The 26,087-nt window shown below is 37.3% G+C and overlaps 1 protein-coding gene across 1 annotated transcript; it reads right to left on the bottom strand.

Annotated features, from left to right (window-relative positions):
• SEC62 (SEC62 homolog, preprotein translocation factor) lies at window positions 1-24,132 on the bottom strand. The gene is made up of 8 exons (XM_047099169.1): window positions 24,035-24,132; window positions 15,970-16,078; window positions 14,931-15,036; window positions 9,644-9,848; window positions 9,300-9,392; window positions 6,323-6,383; window positions 5,280-5,399; window positions 1-1,423 (listed from the first exon to the last, which is right to left on the bottom strand). The coding sequence occupies exons 1-8, from the start codon at window positions 24,068-24,070 to the stop codon at window positions 951-953; spliced, it is 1,203 nt and encodes a 400-aa protein (XP_046955125.1). The 5' UTR covers window positions 24,071-24,132; the 3' UTR covers window positions 1-950.
• Window positions 24,133-26,087: the final 1,955 nt, after the last annotated feature.

The raw sequence follows: 26,087 nt of genomic DNA, 5'->3' as shown, positions 1-26,087 counted from the left end.
TACTTTAAGTCTGCTCTTATTTATTAAGGATCTTTTTAACTCATATTCAAATACATGGAATGTTGGCACAAAACTGAAGCTGCTGTAGAAAGAGCACAGATGTTCTGTGGGTTATTGAAACTTCCATTTCTCTAAAAACATACCCTTACATGGTCTTAATTTTACAAATTTAAGTGTTGAGAAAAATGTCTAAATAATAAGTAACAATTAAAATAAAATGTTTATTTGTAAATTATGTACAGAATACATTTTACTTTACGACAAGGAAATGGGAAGAGCCATCACCTTCCAACCAGTGCTGTTTGCTTTCTCTGTTGGAGATGACTATCTTTCTCTGAGTCAGATGTACAAATCAGTTTGGATTTCCTAAGTTGGAAAAGGAGAATTTGTAGCTAAACTAAAAGTGTTACTGCACCATTACTAGTTGGCTTGTTTCCACAAAATGCTTTTGAACCCTGCTAACTCAGAATCCCAGAAATTCCCTGGTATACTTTTATAATCAACCAAAGCTTAACTATCAAGAACAAGGAGTTTAAGCATTTCATTTTAAAGAAACTGTGAAATGGCTACATAACTATGCATAATCTGAAATGTTGGTGTTTCTCTTTTATCCCTTTTGGTTATTTTGATTAATCTAACAGTAAAAAGCCATACAACTATCAAAAATGCCATTAATCTAAATATCATTGTGGAAAATGCATCTTTGATAACTATCAAAACAAGTAAGACCTACTTATTGTAAAATTATCAAATAGATACAACTTATAAATGGCTTTAGACTGTACCAATAATAGTATTCTATGAAATGAAGGACTGAATATAATTGCTTGGATGTCAAATACATTTCAGCAAATGGATTTAAAGAATGCTACAAATGTCATGTGTACATTAGGACGATCAGCCAACATAGAAAATCCAACCTCTTGCACTTTAGTCCCAAATTAGTCAGATTATGATTTTTCATGGGAAGATTTAGTTGTTTCTCCATCATTGTCTTCTTCTTCCTCTTCTTCACAATCCCCATCATCTGTTTGCTGCTCCAGTTCCTCTTTTGTGATCATTTCAAAATCATTCCCATTTCCACTACTGTGCTGGGATCGGTCATCTTCCCTCCTGTCACTGTCTGTGTCCGAATGCCGTTCTCCACCCGAGCCTTCTGTTCCAGGATTCCCTGGTCCTACTTTTCCCTCTTCATCTTCCTTTTTCTCACTGTCTGACTTTTCCTCACTGTCGGACTTCTGCTGCTTTTTGGTTTCAGATTTCTCATCTTTCTTTAAGTCTGCTTTTGGTCCTTTATATTCATGTGTGTACAGAGGCCTGAAGGAGTCAATGAAGCCCACGTCAGCAGTCAGATTTGGCAAGAACCAAAAGTGGTGCCTTCCTCCAGTTATGAGCCAGATGATGAGAAATAGAATGCAACGAGCTATAGGAGAAAAACGGCTCTAATTGAATAATTCAAGCATTGACTCGGATAGCAAGGAATATTAATAAAACACTGAAGAAACATTCAATTTATTATTTGCACATTACATGTACCTTATATACAAACAATGAAATCCTAACTAATCTAGAAGCAACCACAGTATTCCAGGCACAGAACATTCTGCTCCGATCCTCAGGGCACACCTGACTACATCGTATATCAATAAGCACAGCCATCAGTTAGATCTTTCAGTATGCATGAGACTCTGATGTAAGAAAAAGGGAACAGAGTAGTAAGGGATGAAGGATATCTTAAGAAGCCTTTAAAAGGGAAAAAGCAAGGCTGCACCCTGACTTTCCTAGTAGGCACTTTTGCCTTTGTGAGGCAATTACTCTGTAGAAAAATATTAAAAATTATACTCTTTATGACTATAGTAGGATACATATAAAATAATCCTGCATAGGTTGTTATATACATGTGCATATATTACTAGTGCTGATTTTAAAAGAAATAAAAATACATTTCCAAAGGGCCCTAAATATATCATGGATCCAAGGCATGTGCATACTCTGCCTAAATGGTGAGTCTTCTAAGTAAAATTACACACTTCTGAACAATAAAAGAACATTTTTCTAGCTACAATTTTGTTAATTAACTATGTCACTTCTGCTTATTTAAGGATGATTCCTCTCCTAATATTAGGAAACAAAGCAAAGATTGCTTAAACAAATAGCACTTGAGGTTACTCTCAAAACTCAAACTCAAAACTGTGGTTAGATAATGGAAGAATTTGAGAATTTTAAAGTTTAGAGCAATAAGTTATCACAAACACAAACCCTAGTATTTCATATAGTTTTCTCTTCATCTACCAGTTATACAGAGCTATGTGATTTTCCTGTTTTGTTTTGTTACATATCAGGTCTGCAAAAAGCTCAGCCATTTGTGCCTCCTCCATTATTCTGCTTTGAGTAAATAAAAGGAAATAGTTATAGCTGCCTTGACTTTTATGAAGCAGCAATTTCTATTTTCACAAAGAACATAAATATTCTGAAAGACTGTACACATTAATGTCTTTTGTGGTACAAACAGAAATGGCAAATATGTTTGCAATTATGATTTATTAATAAATTCCACTGATAAAAACAAATGTCTTTTAAGGAGGCTGCACATTTTTTCTCCAAATAAAATTATGATACTACTATAGACTTTGTAGGGCTGTAAGACCAGTGGTCCATAATATGAAATTTTGGCTCAAATCCAACGAAAAGCAATATGGAAATGGCACAAATGAAACTTAAATTCTCCACATATATAAACTGGGCATAGCAGAATCCTAACAGGTTGTACAGTTCTTCCTCTATGGGGCATTAGATTACCAGGGGCAAAAGTGAAAGAATCATGGGAAAACCACTGTGATATGTACTGTCATACCATCCTTATACTAAACGGGACGCATTTAGAAAACCGCCAAAGGTCTTATACATATTCAGAGTAGCACCAAATAGAATTTTGACTAATATATAATACTTCATAGGATAATATAAAATAAATATCCAGTTTACAACTCAGCTACAGATCAAAACTATTTGAAAGTATATTTGGAACTCTAGTGCCTAAGAGAAGGAACAAAATGTTGGGTTTGTTTTCTGCTTTAATTTACAAGATTATTTAATCTATAATGCATACTTAAATCCATAGGATATTTAAAATGAAAGATGATAGAAAACACTACTGAAAAAATGATATTTTAAAGAGCAAAAAGAAAGAGCTTCTAAATTTTCAGGGATTTGAGAGCCAGAAGGTACTAATTTAAGTTTATAGCTTCTCATTCTTTTTTTTTCTAATTTTTAAAAAACATTTATTTATTATTGAGAGACAGGACGTGAGCGGGGGAGGGGCAGAGAGAGGTGGGGGGACACAGAATCTGAAGCAGACTCCAGGCTCCGAGCTGTTAGCAAAGAGCCTGACGTGGGGCCCGAACCCACAAACCGCAAAATCATGACCTGAGCTGAAGTCTGACGCTTACCCAACTGAGCCACCCAGGTGCCCTAATATAGCTTCTCATTCTTGATGCAGGTAGTATACTACCACTAGTTAGCTGCTTCACAATCTTAGATATAATTTCTTGGTCCACAAATGCACTGTGTTACATGCAGAACCATCAGGGTATTTTCTGAAGGTGACTAAGCTAGAAGAGGGAAAATATGAAAGGTGGGTGAAGAAAGCTTCACACAGTCAGAGATCACAGAGAAAAAACAGAAGCCCATAAACATGATAAACTGAATGAAAATACTACATAAGTTACAGGGTGCAGTTAGTGGCACTAACTCAGGACACCCTGATGTCCAGGGTGAAGGGTCACGCAGAGGCAAATTGCTAGGACTATAGGAGTAATGCTTTATAACACAGCAATCTATTATGTATCACAGAACCTCAGAATAACATTTGCTCAGTTCAGATAATCTTGGTCAAAGTATGTCCTCTAACAACAGATATTAGGTCAATAATGTGATTTTTTAAATTTTGTATAGGAAGTACTCTCTTATGCCTTAGTGGAAAGGTGGATTTGTCAGTTAGGGAAAATAATCAGAACTTAGTACCATATACCAATATAAAATCTAGGTGGATCAAGGAATAATATACTGTATGTAAGTTTAAATATCAATACACAGCTTTAGATAAGCTGAGAAAAACTTCCACTTCTTTCTCAAAGTAAAAAAGTTAAATTAAATCTGCCTACCCTTTATGGAAATATCTTCAAAGACTAGGATTTTAAGTAAAATAATGTTTTTTTTCCCCATGGTAAGTAATATACTCATTGTAAAAAATACAGACAAGTATAAAGAACAACATTAAAATTATTCACAACTACCACCACTCTTCATATTTAAGTGCATTTCCTTTCAGTCAGATCTTCCCTGGCACTGAGTGATTCCATTTCTTTTCTTTTTTTTTTTTAAGTTTATCTATTTATTTTCAGAGAGGAGAGGAAGAATCCCAAGCAGGATCCGTGCTGTCAGTATGGAGCCTGACGCAGGGCTTGATCTCCAGAACCGTGAGATCATGACCTGAGCCAAAATCAAGAGTTGGACACTTAACTGACCCATCCAGGAGCCCTGAGTATCTCCATTCCAAAAAAACAAACAAACAAACAAACAAAACTTCCTAATTAAACAGGCAAAAAACTATTCCATTATCTTAATTTTACTGTTTGACTACTAGTGGTAAGAATTTTTCAGCTATTTGTTAATCATTTGTTTTCAATTTCCTCATTTGAAGTAGATTATTTTTATATTGTCTTTAGCTATAAAGACCCCATTCATCCAGGTGTGTAAAAAAAAACATTACTTATGTCTCCTTGTTTGATTTTTAAAAACCATTTATAACACATTAATGCATCTAGAATTTATTTTGGTACACAGGTGCAAAATTTTTCCCCAAAATGGTATTTACTGAATTGAATATATATTTATTAAGCTTACACAATTTAAGTATTTAATACAAGTTTCATTTGCCTTAAGTCAAAATACAAAAATGTCTTACTAAAAGGATTATGTCTCATAAATCATCAACCATCGTAAAAATATTAGTCTCTATGATAGCTAAACTTTAAGCCATATCTACATGCAGATGAAGACACATTAAATACTTTCTTCACAACAGACCAAATCTAATCAGGTACATATTCTACCTCAAGCCTGAGTCAGTTTTGGGATATGACCCAAAAAGTAGGTCCATATACTCCTTGATTTGCCTACATTAGTGTTGCAATTAAGCTTTACTTGAAGCTCCAGGTTATAGCCCAAATTGCTTGGTATATTCCTTACTGAGGTCAAATTTACTTAATGCTACTTACCAACAGCAAGAAGAAGAATGCTGGCTACAAAGCAGCCTGCCCCCACACTGAGGTAATAAACACCTACTCTCATTTCTGCTGGCCAAAGCGGGAAGAGGGTGGCTGCTATCACTGCAATTACTAGAACAAGAAATGACAAAGTTACATAGAGAACTTTTAGATTAAAACTTAAATGCCTTGGTTGCAATAACAGTCATCATATTCCTAGGGGGAAAAACTGAAATATAAACATATTAAGACATATAAAATTGCCATTTTTATAGATAGAAAATGGTAAATTTTATCAGCCATTTCACATAGCTCAACCTAACATTTTAACTATTACTCTTGGAGGCTAGAATTTTTCTAGTATAAATTACATATAGTTAGAAAAAAGTGTTGTTTAAAAATGTGACATTGTCAGCTCCTTAAATGATCAACTGCTGCTGCTTTCAAGCAATGTCTTATTGTCTGAATGTATCTGTCTGCTAACTAGAGGAGCCGAAACAACCTCTGAACAACACTAAACCAAAAAATGATTCCACTCTGAAGATTCTGAGTCTGGGGTGAAGCTCTGGCACCTACAGACTGAAAAGGTCAGCAGGTATTCTGCTGGTTTTTCGGTAGTTAGGGAAACTGGATACAAGCATCTCCAGTTTTTTTTCTAAGTACAATGGGACCACATGGAATAATCAGAAGAAATCAGAAGTCTGGTTCTAGGTCTTCAGAAAGCAAGAAAGATCAGGATTCAAATTCTACCTCTATCATTTATAAGCTAAGTAACTCTAGGCAAGTTATTTAACCCCTTCAAGGCTAAGTTACCTTATTGTTGATTATCGATCACTGTATTTCTTTACCCGTGGACCACCTTTACCATTTTTCTACCAGGTTGTTAATCTCATTTTTGCTTTAATGTCTTGTAAATATTTTTCTCAGCTTGTCATTAATCTTCTGACCTTATTTCAAGTACACCTCTTTAAAAAATAACTATTTTATGTTAAATATTTTTCTCTATGGCTTTTGCATTTTTATTTTCCTTTCTAAATTTTAGAGATTGTACTTACCAAGAATTAATCCCATGACAAATGTTTTAAAGTGAACCGGGTCATATATCCACACAAATACCTAGAAGAATCAAGAAACCCCAGTGCTTAAGGTTACATTAGAAAGTTAAGCTTAATTCTGTATCGTCTATAACAGTCACTTCCAACTTCTTCACATACAAGAACTAAGTTTCTAAGAAAACAAATTCCAAAGACCCTTCTTTCAGGAATAGTGTTTCTTTGGGTATTTATTCAGTTAGAAAAAAAAATGTTTTAAACTATAAATTCCTTAAGGCACTTAAGTAAATTTCCATGTACTTGCATGCATTTAACAATTTGTTCATGTGTGCAAACCATTGCTTATTTTCACCCAAAGAGCAGCAACTGTGTAACTTTTTGTTCCTAATGTAATGGTGCACACTGGTATAAGGAGAAGCAGTCTGGGCTAAGAGCACAGTTAAGATAGATTCAGCCAGGCCCTATTACAGATCCAGCAACAATCAACTCTACCTTATTCCCTCTCACTGATGAAACACAAAGAATCATTAATGAAGATCCATGCTTAGTGAACATAAAGATTCCATGACTAACTGCAATAATTTCATTGCCTCCTCCCTTGTGGAGAGTCTGTAGCCCATAAGCTGAGAACCACTGCTTTAAAGCTTGATTTGCTTTACACAAGAGAAGTTTACTTCATTCAGAACAATCAGAACTCTGCTCCAATCACCATCTAAAATTCCTACTTTTATCTCTTAGTTTCTATAAATATCACTACTCTTCCATTTCCTGATTCTATTTTGACCAGAACTCTATTGTCTTTGATTTCATTCTATTTCTAACACTGGGGGTTCCATTTCTCCTTTTTAAAAAAATTTTTTTTTTTAATTTGAGAGAGAGAGAGCATACACGTGAGCAGGGGAGAGGGGCAGAGGAAGAAAGAGAATCACAAGCAGGCTCCACATAAAGCGAGGAGCTCGTTCTCATGACTGCAAGATCACATGACCCAAGCCACACAGAATCTGAAGCAGGCTCCAGGCTCTGAGCTGTCAGCACAGAGCCCAAGGTAGGGCTTGAACTTATGAACCACTAGATCATGACCTGAGCCGAAGTCGAATGCTTAGTCAACTGAGCCATCCAGGCACCCACCATTCTTCTTTTTTAACTGCACATTTCCCCTAGAAATCAGACCCATAGACATCACACCTGCCAGTTAGCATTCTAAAAATCCAGTTTTTAAAGACATTTCCCACTTTTAAAATTTGAAAGCATGTTGCCTTCTATAGAACAAAATATAGTATTTTCAGGAATGCAAGCACTCCTGCTTTTGCTCAGGCTGTGTCCTTCACCTAATAGATCTGTACACTCCTTCAGTGTACCTGGTAATCTGCCAATCATCCTTCAAAACTTAGTTCAAGTGTTCAAGGTCTCCAGACCTTACTTATCCTGTCTTAAATTTACTATTCTTTTTTTATTTAAAGAAAAAAAAATTTTTTTAACGTTTATTTATTTTTGAGAGAGAGAGAGACAGAGCATGAACGGGGGAGGGGCAGAGAGAGAGGGAGACACAGAATCCAAAACGGGCTCCAGGCTCTGAGCTGTCAGCACAGAGCCCGACGCGGGGCTCGAACTCACGGACCGCGAGATCGTGACCTGGCTGAAGTCGGACGCTTAACCGACTGAGCCACCCAGGCGCCCCTTAAATTTACTATTCTTAACTGATGTTCTCTTATCCTAACAGTCACCAACCTATGATACAGTAATATGTTTAAAAGCTTGTATCTTTGCTAGACTACAAGCACTTCCAAGAAGAGAATTTATCTTATTTATCATGCTTTTCCAAGCACCTATAATGTCCTTGCATATAGCTAATGTTTGATGTTTAACTGAAGGTGTTTGAACTTTCACATTAGGGGAGAACTGTGGTCTTCTCTTCTAGCAGTTCTTAACCAAGGATTCACATCAGAATTGTCCTGGGACACGTTAGACAAATTACACACACGTGCCACCCTTATATTCCATACTACAGATTCTCATGCAAGTATGTCTAGAATGAGCCAAGAGCACATATTTTCTGAAAAGCTTTCCCAGAATTTCAAACTCATAGCTCTAGGAACCACTACTTTATATATACTACTTTTGTATTAGATACAACAAAAACAAATATGCCTTGAAATTCACAAGAATTCAATGGCCAGTATATAACTAATGTTTTTGTATTGGTTAAATGACTAAATTAAGTAGTCTTCATGGAAGGCTACCATCACACAAATCTTCCATTACAAAAGAAATACAATTTCCTTGAGTAAAGCATTAAGGAACATTGAAAATCTTAGGCCTCTAAAGTAGTGTATAGTCAGTGTATAGTCTGAATATAAAAGACAGAAAACTATTGGTGCCCTCCATTAACCATTCTACTCTTTTTTCTTTGATAGTAAGGAAATCCTGCATTTTAGCTAGGCAAATGACCACCAGTACAAAAAGCACATTTCTAACACTTTACTGCAGGTAGGCATGACCATGTGACCAGGTTCTGGCCATGGTAATCCAGGCAGAAATGCAACTGTTAGCCTCCTGGAAGATGTCCTTAAAGAGGAGGCATGTTCCTCATTCTCCTTTCTTCCTTTGGATGCAGATATAAGGCTAGCTGTCATTTTGGACCATAAGGTCACCTTTACTAATTGCCCCACACAGCTGCACCATAGAGCTGCCATAGCTGTACTCTAAATTTCAGATTTAACTGATGAGAAACAAGCATCTATTCTGTTTTCAGCCACTGTTATTTCAGGTTTCCTATTACAGACAGCTGAACCTAATTCTGGCTAATATTCTATACATTGTTTGTAACTCTAATTCAGAGAAATTATTGATTTTTTTAAAAAGTAGTGCCTATGTGGTTAGATTTACCAAAATTACTTCTTTTCTTAGTAAAGTCATCACAGATAACTCTAAAAACTCCTATGGAAAACTGGATTTCTATTTATAAGGTAGATATGCTCACCTCATTTCCATCCAGAAAAACTTGATCATCATGTGGCTCAAGTTTGAATTTTTTCTTAGTTTCCTTCTTTTTAGGAGTTCCTGGAGTTTCTTCCTATTAAAACACAAGTTAAGCAGAACGAAAAAAAAAACACAAAAAGCAAAAACAATAAGACATTCATTCATAGTCAAAAAAAGTTTCACTATTTGAGACACAGAAATAAAAATTCTCAACCATGGTATTCGTAAGAACCCTAATATATTTATCTTAAGTGGTTGCTGCACAGTATTTCAAAAATGCTCATATGCCAGTGATCATGTGCAAATAATAATTTTTTATTTTTACTTAAATTTAGCTAAAATCACCTTTTTGGATTCTTCCTTTTCACCATCTTTTTTTTTTTCTTTTTCCTTTTTTGTCTTTTCATCCTTTAGATTTTCTTTCCTGCTCTTTTTATCTTCTTCTTTTCCACTTTCGGCTTTTCCTTTCTCTTTTTCTTTTTTTATGTCTTTATCATACTTCATTTTCATTACTTTTAGTGCCCGGTGAAAAAACTGCTTCTTTAAAAGCCTATGGGAAAAATGGCATGACATTACACTCCTTATCAATTATATAGATATAGACTGAAAAGAAAAAACACTAACCCCTCTGCCCCCCCCCCAAAATGAGCAAATATACACCGGCAACTCATGAAAGAAATTACAACTAGTAAATCCATGGAAAAATAGTCAACCCACCTCTAATCAAAACATGTACTGCCAATTTGATTACATAAGTTTTTCACCTAATTTTTATTTTTCAACCATATAATTTAGATATAACAGATTACAAGTTTGGAATTATCCTTATGAAACTTTTCTCTGAATTAAGAGTAAATCAAGATGCTTCTTTATTTAATGTTAAATTTCAAATTCAAGAGCAGATAGAAGGGGAAAATAAATAAAACAGTTTAAGAAATGTTAGCAGATTAAAAATGTGCCCATGATTTGAATGATCTAAATCGTGTTTTCAGCAGTCTTCCTTGATGTTATTTTTTTCTCTCATGATTCAGCCTGCCACTATTATGAAATATCTTCAATTAAGTAATGAATAACTAAGTATGCTAAGGTGATATTCCTGGACTCTGAAAACAACCACAGCAGTAACAAACTGAAAATTGTACAATATACTGGCAAAACACCAAGTATTCCTTGTTTCACTAATTTCTCTCAGTGCATTGTTCTTTACTCAGTAATTATTTTTTTTAAACATTCCTACCCGAGGGCTTTTGCTCTGTATGCCCTTCTTTGCCTGGAATGCTCTTCCCTCAAACAAGAATGTCCTTTTGGTTCACTCCCTCACTTCCTTCAAATGTTACCTTCTCAAGTAGCCCTATCCTGTTTAAAATTATAAACCCATCCCCCATCCTCTCTCCTGTTTCCTGTTATCCTAGCCATTGCATTCATCTTCTAACTTAATATATAATTTATGTCTGTTTGCTCCCTTTACTAGTATAAACTACTTAAGATATCTTTGCTTTATTCATTTCTTCATCTGATGAGCTTAGAAGACCCTAAATTAAGTCAATCTAAGTGGTAGTTCTTTTCTAGCCTCACAATCCTACTCAAGAAACGGAGTTGCCCTTACTTTTTTTACCTAAAAGCCATCCTTTCAAATCTTATGTTCCAGTTTCAGAGTTCCTGATTTGCTTCTTCATTCCTTCCTTGATAATGTACAACTACCAAACACAACATACAAACTAAGTCTCAAATCCACCATCTGTGCCTGTTGACTGCCCACCTTTCTACCTCCACTACCTCCACTAATGCCTGCTCCAGCACATCATACCACTTCTTAACTAAGTGCTTTCTTCCTGTCCAGTGACCACTTATTTCTGGTCATTATGTTGTGCCCTCTGAGGCCTCTGTTTTGAACTGCCTGGCTGGGCTTTATTCTGCTGCCCAACTGGGGTCCACTCCATGAACATTTCCACAAAACTAATTTCTAGGTCTTCTCATTTGGCCTTCTGCTTGTTCAGATCTACATAGCATAAAACTCTGCAACTGTCTGAAATGTCCCACAGACTGTACCATTAGTATCTGCCACCCACGTGCAGTTGATCCTTGAACAACACAGGTTTGAACTACGCAGGTCCATTTATACATGGATTATTTTTTAATAAATACAGTATGCCCTGTAAGTGTATTTTCTCTTCCCTATGATTTCCTTAATAACATTTTCTTTTCTTTAGTTTACTTTATAACACAGCATATAACACACATACAACATACGTGTTAATCAACTGTTTATGTTCTCGGTAGGACTACCAGTCAATGAAAGCTGTTAGTAGTTAAGTTTGGAGGGGAGTTAAAAACATGGATTTTTGACTGTGTGGGGTTGACACCCCTTAACCCTCAGGTTGTTCAAGGGTCAAATGCAGACTATTAAACAATAAAACTGGTGTCGAACAAGTCATATTCAGGTACATGAGCTCAAATACCACCTCTACCACTTAACTATGTGGGTTTGGGTGCATTATTTAATTTTAGTAAAATTTCTATCTCACAATCACATGTGGATTGTTTATAGCATGGTGCCTGGAATATATGTACTCAAAGTAAGCAAACTTTGCTATAGCAAAACCTTGAATTTCATTTAATAGTTACAGAATATACATACACGTACTTTGGTTTCATATTATTACATTATAGCATCAATCTATTCACTAGTAAGTAAAATTATTGACATATTCCTTGACAGGTCTTTAGAGAATGCCTACTTCAACTCACTCTATGACTGGAAAAGTGAGATGACATTTACTATTGTAACAAAACCAGTGCCTTCATTTATTTAACATATATAGTACAAATCACTCACACAAAGCTCTCTTACATTTCCACAGAACTACTTCCTTCTTCCAGTATGTTCTGCTCCCTTTGCCAGGATTGACTGTCCTTTCTCCCATTGTTTGCTGGGTAATCACCTATTTATGTTTCAAATTTTGATTAAACCTTTTCTCTGTGAAGCCACTCTTGACGTTTTCTCATCCCTGTCCTCCTTACAGAACACAATGCATTGTAATTAGTCATGAGTCTTCTCTAAAAGGCTAAAATATGTACTTTGGAGGTGGGGACCAAGTCACAGTCATCTTTGTATTCTTGGGGCCTGGAATACAACAGATATTTTATAACTGCTGAATACACAAATGGGATTGTTAAAAGCAGCTTATGCAAAGTCATTAAACTGTATTTTTTCCTCACCTCTTACTTTTTTTTCAGGTTTAACAAACATTTATTGAAGCCAGACATGTTTAAGACTTTCACCCATGTAGCAATGGTAACGTTTTATTAAATGCCCACACTGTGCTAATTGCTATGGAGTTACACTAAAGCAGAAAATAGTCCTATAACTGCCTTCAGATATGGCTGGCAGGAAATTTTAAAAACTGATTCATATGCAACAATTCTAAAATAGCTAAGGGGTACAATGTATGAACTAACTTTATAAATGCTATAGAACCTTAGATACAAAGATTAATGTGGGCTGGAGGACCTGTGGAATAGCACATGGCAGAGATAGAACTGGAGGGATATTTATATTCAGAGGCAGGCAGGATTGACAAAAAACCATTTGGGGAAAATGGCAGGTTATGATCAATGAAAGACCAGAAAAGAATGAGTGTGGTATATGAATGAGAGTGAGAAAGACATTACTGGAGTAGTGGGTTGGAGATGCGAAGTCACATGTAGAGTTAGATTCATACTCAAAGCAGGCCATTATGAGGCACAGAGAACATTAGAAAAGGTTGCTCTGTGTATCATCCTACATGTTTTGTTTTTCTTCAGACTCCCTCAAGTCTACTGATCAACTTCATAAAATGAGACTAGACAAATATCTCTGTGGTTTTATTTGTAGTCAGGATGGAACCCACGAGGGCTGGCCATGGCTTATCAGAAGTGGCTCTGAAACATTTAGGTAGTTATGCTTCTCTATTTCCATGTAGAAAGGACACAAACAACCTGGCATGAATGGGAATAACATCTACAACGAAAAGTGAGTATATCTCTAGGTCTTTAAGGCTCTTCATATAACAAGGGATGAAGGCTCCTAAAAGGACAAGAGATGTGGATTAATACTTGCTGCTCTCTCTGGGCTCACAGATTGAATATTCAAATAGTATTGACAGATGAACCCTTCATCTTAATTTGCTTCATTAAATGCATCATCATTTTGTTGGAGGAGGTAGTATATCATGGTGGTTAGGAGCATGGACTATGGAGCCAGAGTGTTGGATTTAGAATTCTGGCTCTACTACTTTTGAGTAAATTACCTAGCTTCTCTGTTTTTTCATGTATAGTATCTTAATTTTCACACCATATGTAAAACAAAAATCTATTTTTGAGGCAGGCAGAGAAATTTGCACTTTGAAGCTCTACAGAAATGGCTGTAAAGAAAAATACCAGGTACATCACTGTTAGCTCATTCCTGCCCCAACAGTGAAATTTTCATTGTTTTTGAAAGGTCCAACAGTGACTCTACTTTTTGGCAACTAAGAATTTTAAGAAATATTTGATAGTTCTTTAACATCACAGTTTTATTTTTTGTTATTTCGTTTTGTTTTAGAGAGAGAGAGAGAGTCAGTGAGCTGGGGAACGGAGCAGAGGTAGAGAGGTTGATACTCAGTGTGGAGCCCAATGTGGGGCTCAATCCCATGACCCTGGGATCATGACCTGAGCTGAAATCAAGAATCGGATACTCAACTGACTGAGCCACGCAGGCACCCCTAACTTCAGTTTTAAAACCAGGTTGGGAAACAGTGGTTTTTAGAGGGGTGTCATGTGACTGATACTTTAAATGCCATTAAACAACATATTAGCAAATACTATGTGTATCTCCCTACCAAACATAAAATAATCTAAAATGTAAGATTCCTACCAATTATAAACTTCAGTGATAAAAACAAAATTTGGTTTATTAACATCTTAATAAATATGCCTAATTATTTTAGTAAGTAAGCCAAGAGAAAAAACTGAAAGAAAAATCAATATATTTATTTTCAGAGGAAAGTGGTTTTTGTATACCAATCACCATCAGAAGTTTTTCCCAAAGGAGAAGTACCTATTATGAAAAACATGGATATGTTACTGAACTATCTATGCTTCACCATGGAATCAAGAAAAGGCAGATGCTGTCGTTGCCTTGATTTTACAAGGAATACATTAGCAATCACCAACAAAATAAGGAAGGGTACCTGACTGACTAACCCCATACAGGCACAAAAACAAACAACCCAGATATAGCAGGTCTATTAGGAATCCCTGCCCAAGTTTTGGGAAAGACTCCCTAGCCGTTTGCGTAGAAAAGAAAGACTTTTTTTGATTACTTTTAACACTGGTATAGGATTTGTATTGCTGACCTTTCAGCTCGGTCAGCCTGGCAAATGTATAATTGTAATATAATACAAATTAAAATTATGAAAATATCATAGTCTAATACCAAATAAATGCATTTCCAAAGGTACTGAAAAAAATCCAGGTTGCATGAAAAAGCTCTGTTTGAGCTATGTTCTGGTATCACTACATTTAATGATAAAAATGGGGAAGGAGCTTTAGGACTATGCAAGTATTTTGAAATCACTACTTATGTTATCCATCACTAAGAAATAAACACTACCTGTTGCAGTAGTCAACCACAGACTCCCTTGTTGTAAATAAAGCTTCCTCTCCTTTCTTGGCCTTTGCCCACTTTGAATCCAAAAGGCAATCCACTGCTTTTGAAGCTAAAGAAAAAATTTATCATTTTAAATTATGTATACATGGGAATTTATGTCTAAGTAATAATTTATAAGATATTCTGGCATCAGAAAATAAAACCAAATTCAAAGGAAATTAATTCGGACATGATCACGATAGATAAACAATTCCTCAAAACTTAAATTTGTGAAACACAGCAATAAGGGTCTTTTTAAAGTAATGTTGGGAAATAACTGACACTCAAAAATATGAACTAAGACCAGATATATTATGTGGAAATGTTCTAGACAAAAACATTTAAAATTAATAAGTATCATTCTTATCACATAATCACAATTAAATGTAGAATAAACAAACCAAAAATCTTCCCCTGACAGTAATAGAAATTCTGTTATCAAGTTTACCGTGACCCACTGAGAAATAAGCTCTGTGAACAATCTACTGCTATCACAAGAAGAAACTAAATATAGTAGGTCTGATGAGACTAGCATTTATTTTACTTTCATATTATTTTTTTTCAACCACTATTTATAAGCTACAGGGCCATATTATAGATGACATTAGCTTATGATGAGGTCCTTTGGATTATGTGAAGAACCAAAGCTCCTACATTGGTTCCATCAAACTTGTTTCCCATTGAATTCTATTCCAGAGTTTTACAAAAAGATTATCTTCAAGTACTTTTACTATCGGAACAAACTGTAGTATTATCACTGAAAATAAATCCCATTAAAAAAAATTGCAACTAGTGTTGCAACAAAGCACTTTCTTTTGTCTTTTTACTATTGACATTTGCAATCAAAAAAGGCAAGAACAGGATAATCAACTGCCATATGTCCATTACCCAGCTGCATCTTTGTATAATACTTGGAAAGCACTTTTAAAATGTCTACATATCTCAAATTTAGGTATCTTCATAAAATATGTACACTAATAGAATTTTACTGATATAATCCTACCAATAAAATAATCAACTCGGTGCCCCATCATATTGGTGGACTTTGTTGGACAGTTGAATCGAAGATACTTGGCTACAGCCTTCTCTTCTTTAGATGGTTCACCAACTTCCTGCAAAATAAGAATATTTAGTGTAATCATTTACTTCACAAATTCATGTGTTGAATTTACATATGTGTTCTACAAATCTTTTAAAGTGGAGTATAAGCCTTTCTTTCAAGTCTTCTCTGGAGGAGACCTCATAATATACACAAAAGACAGAATAGAGATTTAAAAAATTACATGTTTTTCAAATACTTGTTGATAGGGCCAAAACCTGCCTCTTCACCTCAGCTAAGGCATTTCTTTTGAGTTGTTTTTCCAGTATGGTAACTACTTTGTACTAGCTCACCTCACTCTTGCCCGGTCTTTTTTTATAAGCCACAAAGCAGTAATTTAAAAGATTAAGAGGTTGCCAGTAGTGAGTGCCCAAATGTCAAAGTAAGTAGAAACAGGTGCCATAAGCAAATGTTAAATTTAACAAAGCTATGTGCCCTGAACAATGGACAACAAACTACAGGAGGAATTCCCAAATTAACCAGAGAGATCTGTCCCAGTGTGGGAGCCATAAGAATACTATTTCAGATACTAAAGAGCTGTATTCTCTTCCCTTTCAATTACTCCTGTGTACATATTCTCCCCACCTATATATTGAAGAAAATGAAGGCAATCTACATTTGTATACATCTGATACACTTTTAGAAGTTGTTGTAGTGCTATAAGCTACAAAAACAAAAGGACTGTCTCTAATTACATATGTAAGCATGATACAGAGAGCACTCAAGCAATATTCTCAGCAATGTATAATCTAAATGTGAGTAATTTCGGGAAGGTCTGTTTCTTAAATGAAGTGCTAAATATTCGTAAAGAACTATCTGCCAAGAATCTAGATGCTGAAAACAATTAATGCTAAAGACAGTTATGTTTTAGATAAGACATTCTAATAACACAAAATAGAAAAAATAATCCAAGTTATCAGTCTTTATGTCAGTTTTCCCACAAATTTCAGTTAAGTCTGAATTCAGTTATGTTTGATGAAAACGAGGAACAATGAACAAACCAAAGTACCAGCTTCAATTTTATCCTGAAAAGGAGTAACTTGTTGGATGAAGTGAAAGCCTGTACTTTGGTTGTTAAATCACCTGGCAGCTACTTCTCATATTTCTTACTCTGCATTTTCCAAATCCTCTTCTCCCAGTTGCCCAATTAACAGTGTATGATTCTTATACTTTACTAGTACCCCATCTGTGGGTTATGTGTGGCAATAAAAATTAAAAGTTCAAACTATTCAATCCAAATGAAGACTACAGTAAAAACCAAATATTTGCATGAATAAAAAACCTTTAGTTTTATATAGAAAAATATGTATCATACAAAAGTAGAATCTTGAAAACGTTGCATTTCAAAATTAACACTATTAACAAAAATTAATTCACAAAAGTTAACACTCCCAGTTCACTAAAACCACAAGGTTCATAATGATTTGAACCACAAAGTATACTTTCTGACACACTAAAAGGTGAAAAAATCTACATTTCAATTTGTGTGTGTGTTTAATATTTATTTTGAGATCATGCACAAGCAGGGAAAGGTCAGAGAGAGAGGGAGAGAGATAATTCCAAGCAGGTTTGGTGCTATCAATGCAAAGCCCTACACTGGGCTCCATCTCATGAACTGTGAGATCATGACTTGAGCTAAAATCAAGAGTTGGACGCTTAACCAACTAAGCCACCCAGGCACCCCTATATTTCAATTTTTGAAATCACACTAACATATATTAACATGTTAGTATCATATGTTAAATGATAGTATTAAATTCTGGTTGAATAATACAATGCATTTCTAAGAGGCTCATCTATTAGTAAATAATATCCTATATATTTGTGTATTCCAAAAAGTAATATTACAAATAGTTGAAAATAATGAGCTACTACTAATTGGCTTATGGAAACCAATTCTATTTTATTATCACACCCACCTATGCTCAATTTTTTTCTCATTTGATACATCTGTTGTCAATGTAAAGTTTTATGTAATTAACTGATAAGTTATTACTCTATATGCTTGATTAAAAATAACCATGGGAAATAAGTCTAGATAAACATAAATTGTTCAAATACATACTTACTGAGTGTATACCCTAGAATACCTTTAGGTGCTTCAGTTAATACCAAAATTTGTAAAGCATGATACCTATCTTTTGTTATAATTATACAAAATAGCAATTGTTATTTTCTGAAATCATACCGTACATATTTCTCAAGCACATCGACTTTAGGCGTTACAAGTCTATACTCATACTAGCACCCAATCAAACCATTTACTAAACACAGGTATAAATGTACTCATCTACTGATTGTTGACAGAGGCATCACACGTAAAATCTGATATGAGGATACACAAGAAATGGAAAAGTCTATTTATTCTATTATTATACAGTAGGGAATCTGATACTACATGAATCCATAACACTTTTAAACCTCACTTTAACAACTAACTTCAAAGTTCACCAAACTCTTCTAACAACATCAAGACAGACTCAAGTAATCTACTTTTATTCCTTTTCCCTCCTTGGTAAATTAAAGATACTACTAAGCAACAATGAACAGAAGAGACCCAGAAAATATGGACTTGGATAATCTTTCCCAAGTAGATACAGTTACTTGTCCAGTTACTTTTTTATTAAAAAGTATCAATAACTTCCCTTGAAGTAATTCCCTAGAAATGTAGTGAATTCTATCAAGATATTGGTGTAACACAACTGATAACCTTCCTTGCTCCTTCTTCAAGTTCAAATCTTAATAGGTTTCCAATGTGTTTTGTGAAATATTATGAAATGTCCATTATACCACATATAAGTTATCATATTGTAGAATGCCTTTAAGAGAAAAGTATAGAATTTGTTCCATCTGCTGGGGCTTTGAAGCCAGATAGAAAGATTCTGGCTTTGAAGCCTGAAGAAGCCAGAAAGAAGACTACCAAGAGAACATGACCATGGGAAGCTGGTTAGAGAGATCCTGCCATGGAGTCTTCACTCTCACTGCTGCCCTGCTAAAGCCTAAAGAGTATAAAACAGTCTTACCCTCTTCCTGTTTACACATTAGACTATAATACTTCCCCTCTTTGTTCTCTTTTGATGTGAACAAATCTTCAGAATATTTTCATAACTTTTCTAGAAACCTTCTAACAAAAAGGTGAAGGCCTTTTGGGAATAGCATCAACCACTAATAAAGAGAAGCCAGGGGTGCCTGGGTGGCTCAGTCAGTTAAGTGTCCGATTCTTGGTTTCAGCTCAGGTCATGATCTCACGGTTTATGGGATTGAGCTCCCTACTGACAGCATGGAGCCTGCTTGGGAGTCTCTCTCTCTCCCTCTCTCTCTCTCAAAATAAATAAAAAAACATTTAAAAAGTCTTAAGAGAGAGAGAGAGAGGGAGAGAGAGAGAAGCCAGCTCATCAACCCTTAAATGAAGAGAACTTTATAGCTCAATGAATGAGCTCAAATGTCTTAGAAAGCAAAGAGCCAATAAGGTTTTTGAGGCTAGACTGCCATTCTTTGCACCCAAATACCAAGATGCTGGCTGCTGCAACTCACAACCCAAAATTATATAAGTTGGTTAGAACACTCTTTTTAAATTACTTAAATACTATTTTTACTTTAGAATAGATCAACATGCAAATACTGTAATGAAATAGGGGTTATCATTTTTAGCTATATTTTATTTTAGCCAGTAGTTACAAGAATTTTTTTGAGAAAAAACATTAGATCAAGAGTCAGTAAGCCAGTCTTTGGGGTGCCTGGGTGGCTCAGTCAGTTAAGCATCTAACTCTTGGTTTCAGCTCAGGTCATGATCTCATAGTTTTGTGGGTTTGAGCCCTGTGTTGGGCTCTGCACTAACAGCGTGGAGCCTGCTTAGGATTCTTTCTCTCTCTCCCGCCCCCCTTTCTTTGCCCCTCCCCTGCTCGTGCTGTCCCTCTCTCAAAAATAAATAAACTTAAAAAACAAAAAAAAAAGCCAGTCTTCTACCTTACAGAATTAAAAAAAAAATTTTTTTTAACGTTTATTTAGAGACAGAGAGAGACACAGCATGAAAGGGGGAGGGGCAGAGAGAGAGGGAAACAGAATCGGAAGCAGGCTCCGAGCCATCAGCCCAGAGCCCGACGCGGGGCTCGAACTCGTGGACCGCTAGATCGTGACCTGAGCTGAAGTCAGACGCTTAACTGACTGAGCCAACCAGGCGCCCCTGTTACAGAATTTTTTTAATTGCTACATTCAGAAGAAATAAGTTTGGTTGATCTGTCAAGTGAAGTAAGGAAAAAAGAAAAAGGTTAGTTAACAAATTATAAATTCGTATCTTCATGCAAGCAGTGTAAAATATTTGTGAAATGCAAATAGATTAACAGAGTAAAACCTGAAAGCTGGAGGGGGACTTAGGTAAATTATTTGCTTAAAGTCACACAACATGTTACTAATAAAGCTTCACAAGAGTCTCTGTATCTTGACTATGACAGTGCTCTTCTGTGTTTGACTCCTATTGTAAGCCCTCCAGTAAGCCTCTGGGTGAGTTTTCGGACTCAGGACTGGCTTCATGGGTTCTGTCTTATTTTCTTCAGAAGGTCTCAGAGAGTCAGATTATATAGTCACAAACTTTCTCTTTCCTTCCCTTTTCTGAAATTAAGCATACAGGCCCATGACATGTCAGGGTTTTACTGCTAGGAAGACAGATGGGTACAATAAAATTAACTGAGATGCAGATTACCAAAGTTCTAAGAATTAGTAAACCATTTAAATGTCCCCAAACTCAACCAAATACACATAAACAGAATACTAAATGGGAGGTTTCTCTCTTTAGCAGGGACAAGTCATATTAAATCTTTATGTTATATTATTTAATATAAGGACTTCAGGGTTAAAGTATTTCCAAAAAAAAAATTTTTTTTTAAACCACTGGGGAGGTATAAAGAACACTCAACTGGGAACTAGAAGACTTGGTCTAAATCTGGTTTTACTACCTTGATGACTGACTCTGGGTCAAGTCACATAACCTCACTGAACCTTAGTTTATCCATAAAATGATGGTGATATATTAGATCAGTAAGTTTTATACTAGTAATACTTTTAGATGTAGGTCCCAAAAAGAGTTTAAGGACGATGAGTATGGGATAATGGTAAGGGGTACCAGGTTATAGGGCTTTACCATCTTGCTTTTCCCATAAGAACGGCATTTGTGCAAAAGGATTCCAAACAAATTCTACTATCTGAAAATCCTTCTCAACTCTAAACTTTCATGATACCAGGATTCCAAACCAGTAAGCACTTTGCTAACCAATATGCACATACTGTATATTTTTTAAAACTTGCATAATTCATTTCTTAAATCTTAAAATTATTTATTTTCAAATGGTTCATTAATTTGGATTGAGATCACTCTCATTTGAGAATCTCAATCATTAAAATCTCCTAACATTAATAAACATGTAGCTCACTTCCAGTTTTCAGTGATCAGTAAAGTGAATCCAAGAAGAAAGTGTGACAAAATAGTCCCCTTCTTTCCAACTTTGATGGGATATCAGAATCTGAAATTATGTAACACTAGAAAAAGCAAATGAATTAGCTACTTTTCCAAACTCTGATATTATACCAATCATTTCCTCCAATGTAAAATTACAATTCAAGGTCACTTGAATTTATTAAACATAAGAATCTTTTCTAAATATGAAACATCAAGTAACAAACAGGAAACTCAGTTAATATTAGACTTTTTTGCCCAAAAGTCTTATAAAAGAATCTTTTCTGTAACTTAAACTCTGAACTTTGACATTACACTTGATCTTTTTGTCCAAAGTGAGGCCAATATTACAGTTTCTGATTTGGGGGGTGGCGTGGGGGGGACCCAAGGACATTGTAAGATATTGTACACTTGTATTAGTTTGTTAACACTGCACAGCAGTACTCCAAATAGCACTCCCAAGATCTCTACAACATTCTAGCACAGCTATGTGTAAACCTCCAGGATGGGAATAATAAATGTTAATATGCTTTTATTTAGGAATATGCCAAACTGATGTTTAACAATCGGATCCTCACACATATATCTAATCCCCAAATTCACAGCAGTGGATAAATAGCTCTACTTTACGGAATTCACAAGGTGATGGTTTATTCACTGAATGGACAGCTGGTAATCTTTCTTCAGTACGTCAGAGTGCTTCACAGAAACCAAAACAGCCAACCCAAACCTTTCATCCTTTTGGAGAAGGGGAAAGGAAGGAGTTACATGCCAAACACTCCTAATAACGTCTATAATCTTTAATAGCAAATCACTGACTCACCTATTTTCGCAACAACCCTACAACCTCTCCTTTTTTTGAGGTACATATCCTTTCTTACAATTTGTAAGTCGAGGTGAAAACTTAAGTAACTTGCCCAAAGTTACACAACCAGTAACCAGTGAAACGAGGGTGCAAACAGAACACTCTGGCTCCAGCTTTAGGTCCCTGACACAACCACCACCACCACACAGCTTCTCCATCTACCTTACTCTTTAAGACAGGATCGAGACGGGGGAAAAAAAGCCGCTATTCAAAAGTGAGTAAGGTTCACCTTCACACCGTTAAAGCTGAAATTGGGCAAATATGTGTGTTAAAGGGCATAAAATGCACTCTGTGTGTGAGTTTACGTACGGTGAGTACACATTTGACTGGCAACTTCAATACAAACTCTAATGCAAGTACGATAACACCAAATCCTGCCACTGGGAATAGGGTCATTAGAAACTTCTTCCATAATCCCCTTAAACCCTGCTTTGATGACCTGTTGGAACCTGGGGGAACTTGTCTCTTTCTGTGCTCTGCTCGGAAGACTTTCTTACTTCTGCCCAATCCCACAATTCCAAATTTACTGACCGATGGCATCTTTTTTCCCCCCTAGCGCTTCCTAGTCTTCAGGAGAATTTTAACGTGCATGGCTCAAATCACCTCTGGTGTAGTCCAATTAAGTGATACATTTTTTTTTAATGGAGGAACGAAACATTACACAGAAAAAAGTCATTCTAGGCAATGAAATACCAAGGAACAGAAAGTCAATGATGAGTGTCACAATTTGTGATTGGCATTGTAACAACTCACAACATTTTATCCATTTCTGATGCCGTCGGAAGGTTTCCAGGCAGATAAGCTTAGGAGGCAACGACTAACAGAAATCGTCCTGAGTCTAAGACGTTCCATGTGTTCAATCCTCTTGGCAAAAAGCTAGAACAACAGGGGGAAAACGGCAGGGAAGATGGGCACAGATGACAGGCATGTGGAATGAGGGAGGCATGTTATGTAGGTTATGGGGCCGGCACACTGGCATGTGAGAGGTTTCTGGGCGCGACCAGGTCGTCGCAGTACCAACGCCGCTGTGTTTATTTACACCGTGTCGCCTGGAAGAAAGCCGGAAGGCTTCAACTGGCCTGTTCCTAACACTGAGAAAGGAGGATATACGCAACTGAACATCTGGATTGCCAGACCGTCGCCCGGGCCCCCGGGGCAGCTGACCACACCGAGGTTACTCCCTCACCTACGTTCCTCCCATTTGCGCACAAAGAACCGAATGCTTTAGGTCAGCCCTCCGCCTCCTCCTACCCTAATTACCATGGCCTTAATTTCGGGATAACTAAGGCGAGAGGATGAGGTAGAAAAAAGGGAGGGGAGGAGCCCGGGGAGGTCGGTGTCTGAGCTCGCGAGGAGGCCAGGGCCGGAGCAGTCACAGGAATCCTAGGCTGGCGGACGCGCCTCCGCCGCCGATTCCGAGCGCAGCGCCTCTTACCTTCCGCCGCTGCCCCACCACCTCCGCCTCGGTCTTTGCCGTCGCCAACACCGCCCCCCCTCAGGCCCCTCACAACGACGCAGCCCGCGCCCTGAGGCCTCGCGGAGGAGCCCCCACCCCGTCTTGCCCTCGGTTTCGCTCGCCTTTCCGGGGGCTTCCCTCGCTTCTTCTACTCCCGAGCGCCCTGAAGCCCCCCTACCCCGGGGCTCGCCTTTACTACCTGGATCCGCTTCTTGTGTCGCCTGCGTTCCGCCATGTTGGCCGCTCCGCCCGGTTCCCTCTGACGTGGAGCGAGGAGGGGCGGAGGGCGGGGGGGGGGGGTTGGAAACCTCGCGAGAGCGGGCCGTGGGCCCGTTATGTAATGTGGCGGCTGGCGGCTAGCGTCCGGCGCCGGGCGCCCTGGGAGGGAGAGGGCCAGGGAGAGGCTGGGACCCGGGCCGGCCGGGCTTTGTTGACGCCTTCTCGCTCCTCCTCACTCGCTCCTTTTGTTGCGGGAGCTGGAAATCTCTGGGAGCAGAAGGAAATGGAGAAGTGGTTCAGAGAACAGAAGGGCTGGAAAGAGTCCTTGGTTCTCAATCCTGACTGAGCATCTGAATCACCTGGGAACTACTGAAATACAGATTCCCGGGCCCCACCCCACTCAGGGTCAGTACGTTTGGGGTGGAGTCTTTCTCAGAGAGATAGTATCACTAAGATCCACGGAATTCAGACGTCTCTGTGGCTATTCCTGTGTTTTCAACGAGTCCTGACCCACCCACTCCCCATGTGTAAATTCTTCTAACCCCATTTAAAAGATGGGAAAACAAAGAACTGCGGGGCAGAGATATGAACTGATTTATCTACGTCTCCACAGTTGGTAGACCGCAGAATTGAGACCTAACCTAATTTTCTTTTACCATATGAAGTGCGAGGTAGTACCGCTCACCTAAAACAAAGTTTGGATCCTCCACTCCATTTTCTACCTTGCTTCTCAAAACTGACCTTTAGAATCCAAGAGTTGGAACCTAGGGAAGTACAAGCAGCTAGTAAGATAAATGGGAGAGAGAACCTAAGAAGTTGGGAGTGAATTACACTTAAAACTATTATTATTCTAGGGATTCTTAGTCATGCTAACAATTTCAAAATATACTATCTGTCTCCTGGATTTCTCCACTGAATGTCCCGATTAAAAATCCCCATTTCATGTGGCACGTGGCTGGCCCAGTCTGTAGAGCACGGGGCTCTTGATCTTGGGGTTGTGAGTTCAAGCCCCACCTTGGGTGTGGAGCTTACTGAAGGAAAATAAGTAAACATTAAGAATAAAAATAAAAAGCACCACTCTCCCCACAAAACCTGCCCCCTTTGCTGTATTTTAAAATTCTGATAACTTCATCACTGGTCACTCAGTTACTCATATTAGAAACTTTGGAGGCATCCCAACCATGCTTCTCTGTCCATCAGTCACCACTCCAATTGATTCTACAACTGAAATGTTTGGAATTCTTCCCTTCCTCACTATTCCTACCGCCATTGCTTTTGATCAGGTCTTTAGCATTACCTACCTGAACTATTATTGCAAGAGCCTCCTAATCATTCTCCCCAACTCTACCTTCTCTATGCCCCAGGCCATCTTCCACTCCCCAACCCCATGGCTCCCCAATTGTGTACAGCATTCGTGATGGCTAATGTTCACACAAGCCAAATGTCAGATGTCTTTTATTTAATATTTATATAAAAACAGCTCAAACGTTCTTTCCAGCATTCTATTTATATATTTGATGGTTGATGCGGGTAGCAGGGAGTTTATCCTAGCCACTTCTTGCTCCGATTTCCCTTTGAATTTAAAGTCTCACTCTTGTCATTGGACTGTTCTTTCTTTCCCCAATGGAAAGCATTGCCCCTCCTGCTGTCTTTTGCCCAAGCAAAACTTTTCTTTGCCCCTGAGCTCTGTTACTTCTCCCTAGGGCTCTTTCTGAAAGAGAAATGGAGGTCTTCACTCTTTACTGGATTCCTTTGGGCTTATAGACTCATTACCATGTTTTACTAAACAAAGGGTTCTCCACTGTGGATTGCCTCTCTGGAGGACTGTTGAATAGGTGGGGATTTGAAAAATTCAATTTCTTGGGTTCTACCATACCAGTGATTGGAAGGAAATAGTATATAGAAATATATTCCAGGGGCTCTGGGTGACTCAGGCCGTTAAGCTACTGACTCTTGATTTCAGTTCAGGTTGTGATCTTGCCATTCTCAAGATCAAGCCCCCGAGTCGGGCTCTGCTTGAGATTCTCTCTTTC

This window comes from Lynx rufus, unplaced genomic scaffold (genome assembly GCF_022079265.1).
Source record: "Lynx rufus isolate CCGP_SWC_20201006 ecotype Redwood Valley unplaced genomic scaffold, mLynRuf1.p SCAF_5, whole genome shotgun sequence".
In the NCBI taxonomy this organism is placed as follows: Eukaryota; Metazoa; Chordata; class Mammalia; order Carnivora; family Felidae; genus Lynx; species Lynx rufus.
This window is presented reverse-complemented; position numbering and strand designations above follow the sequence as displayed.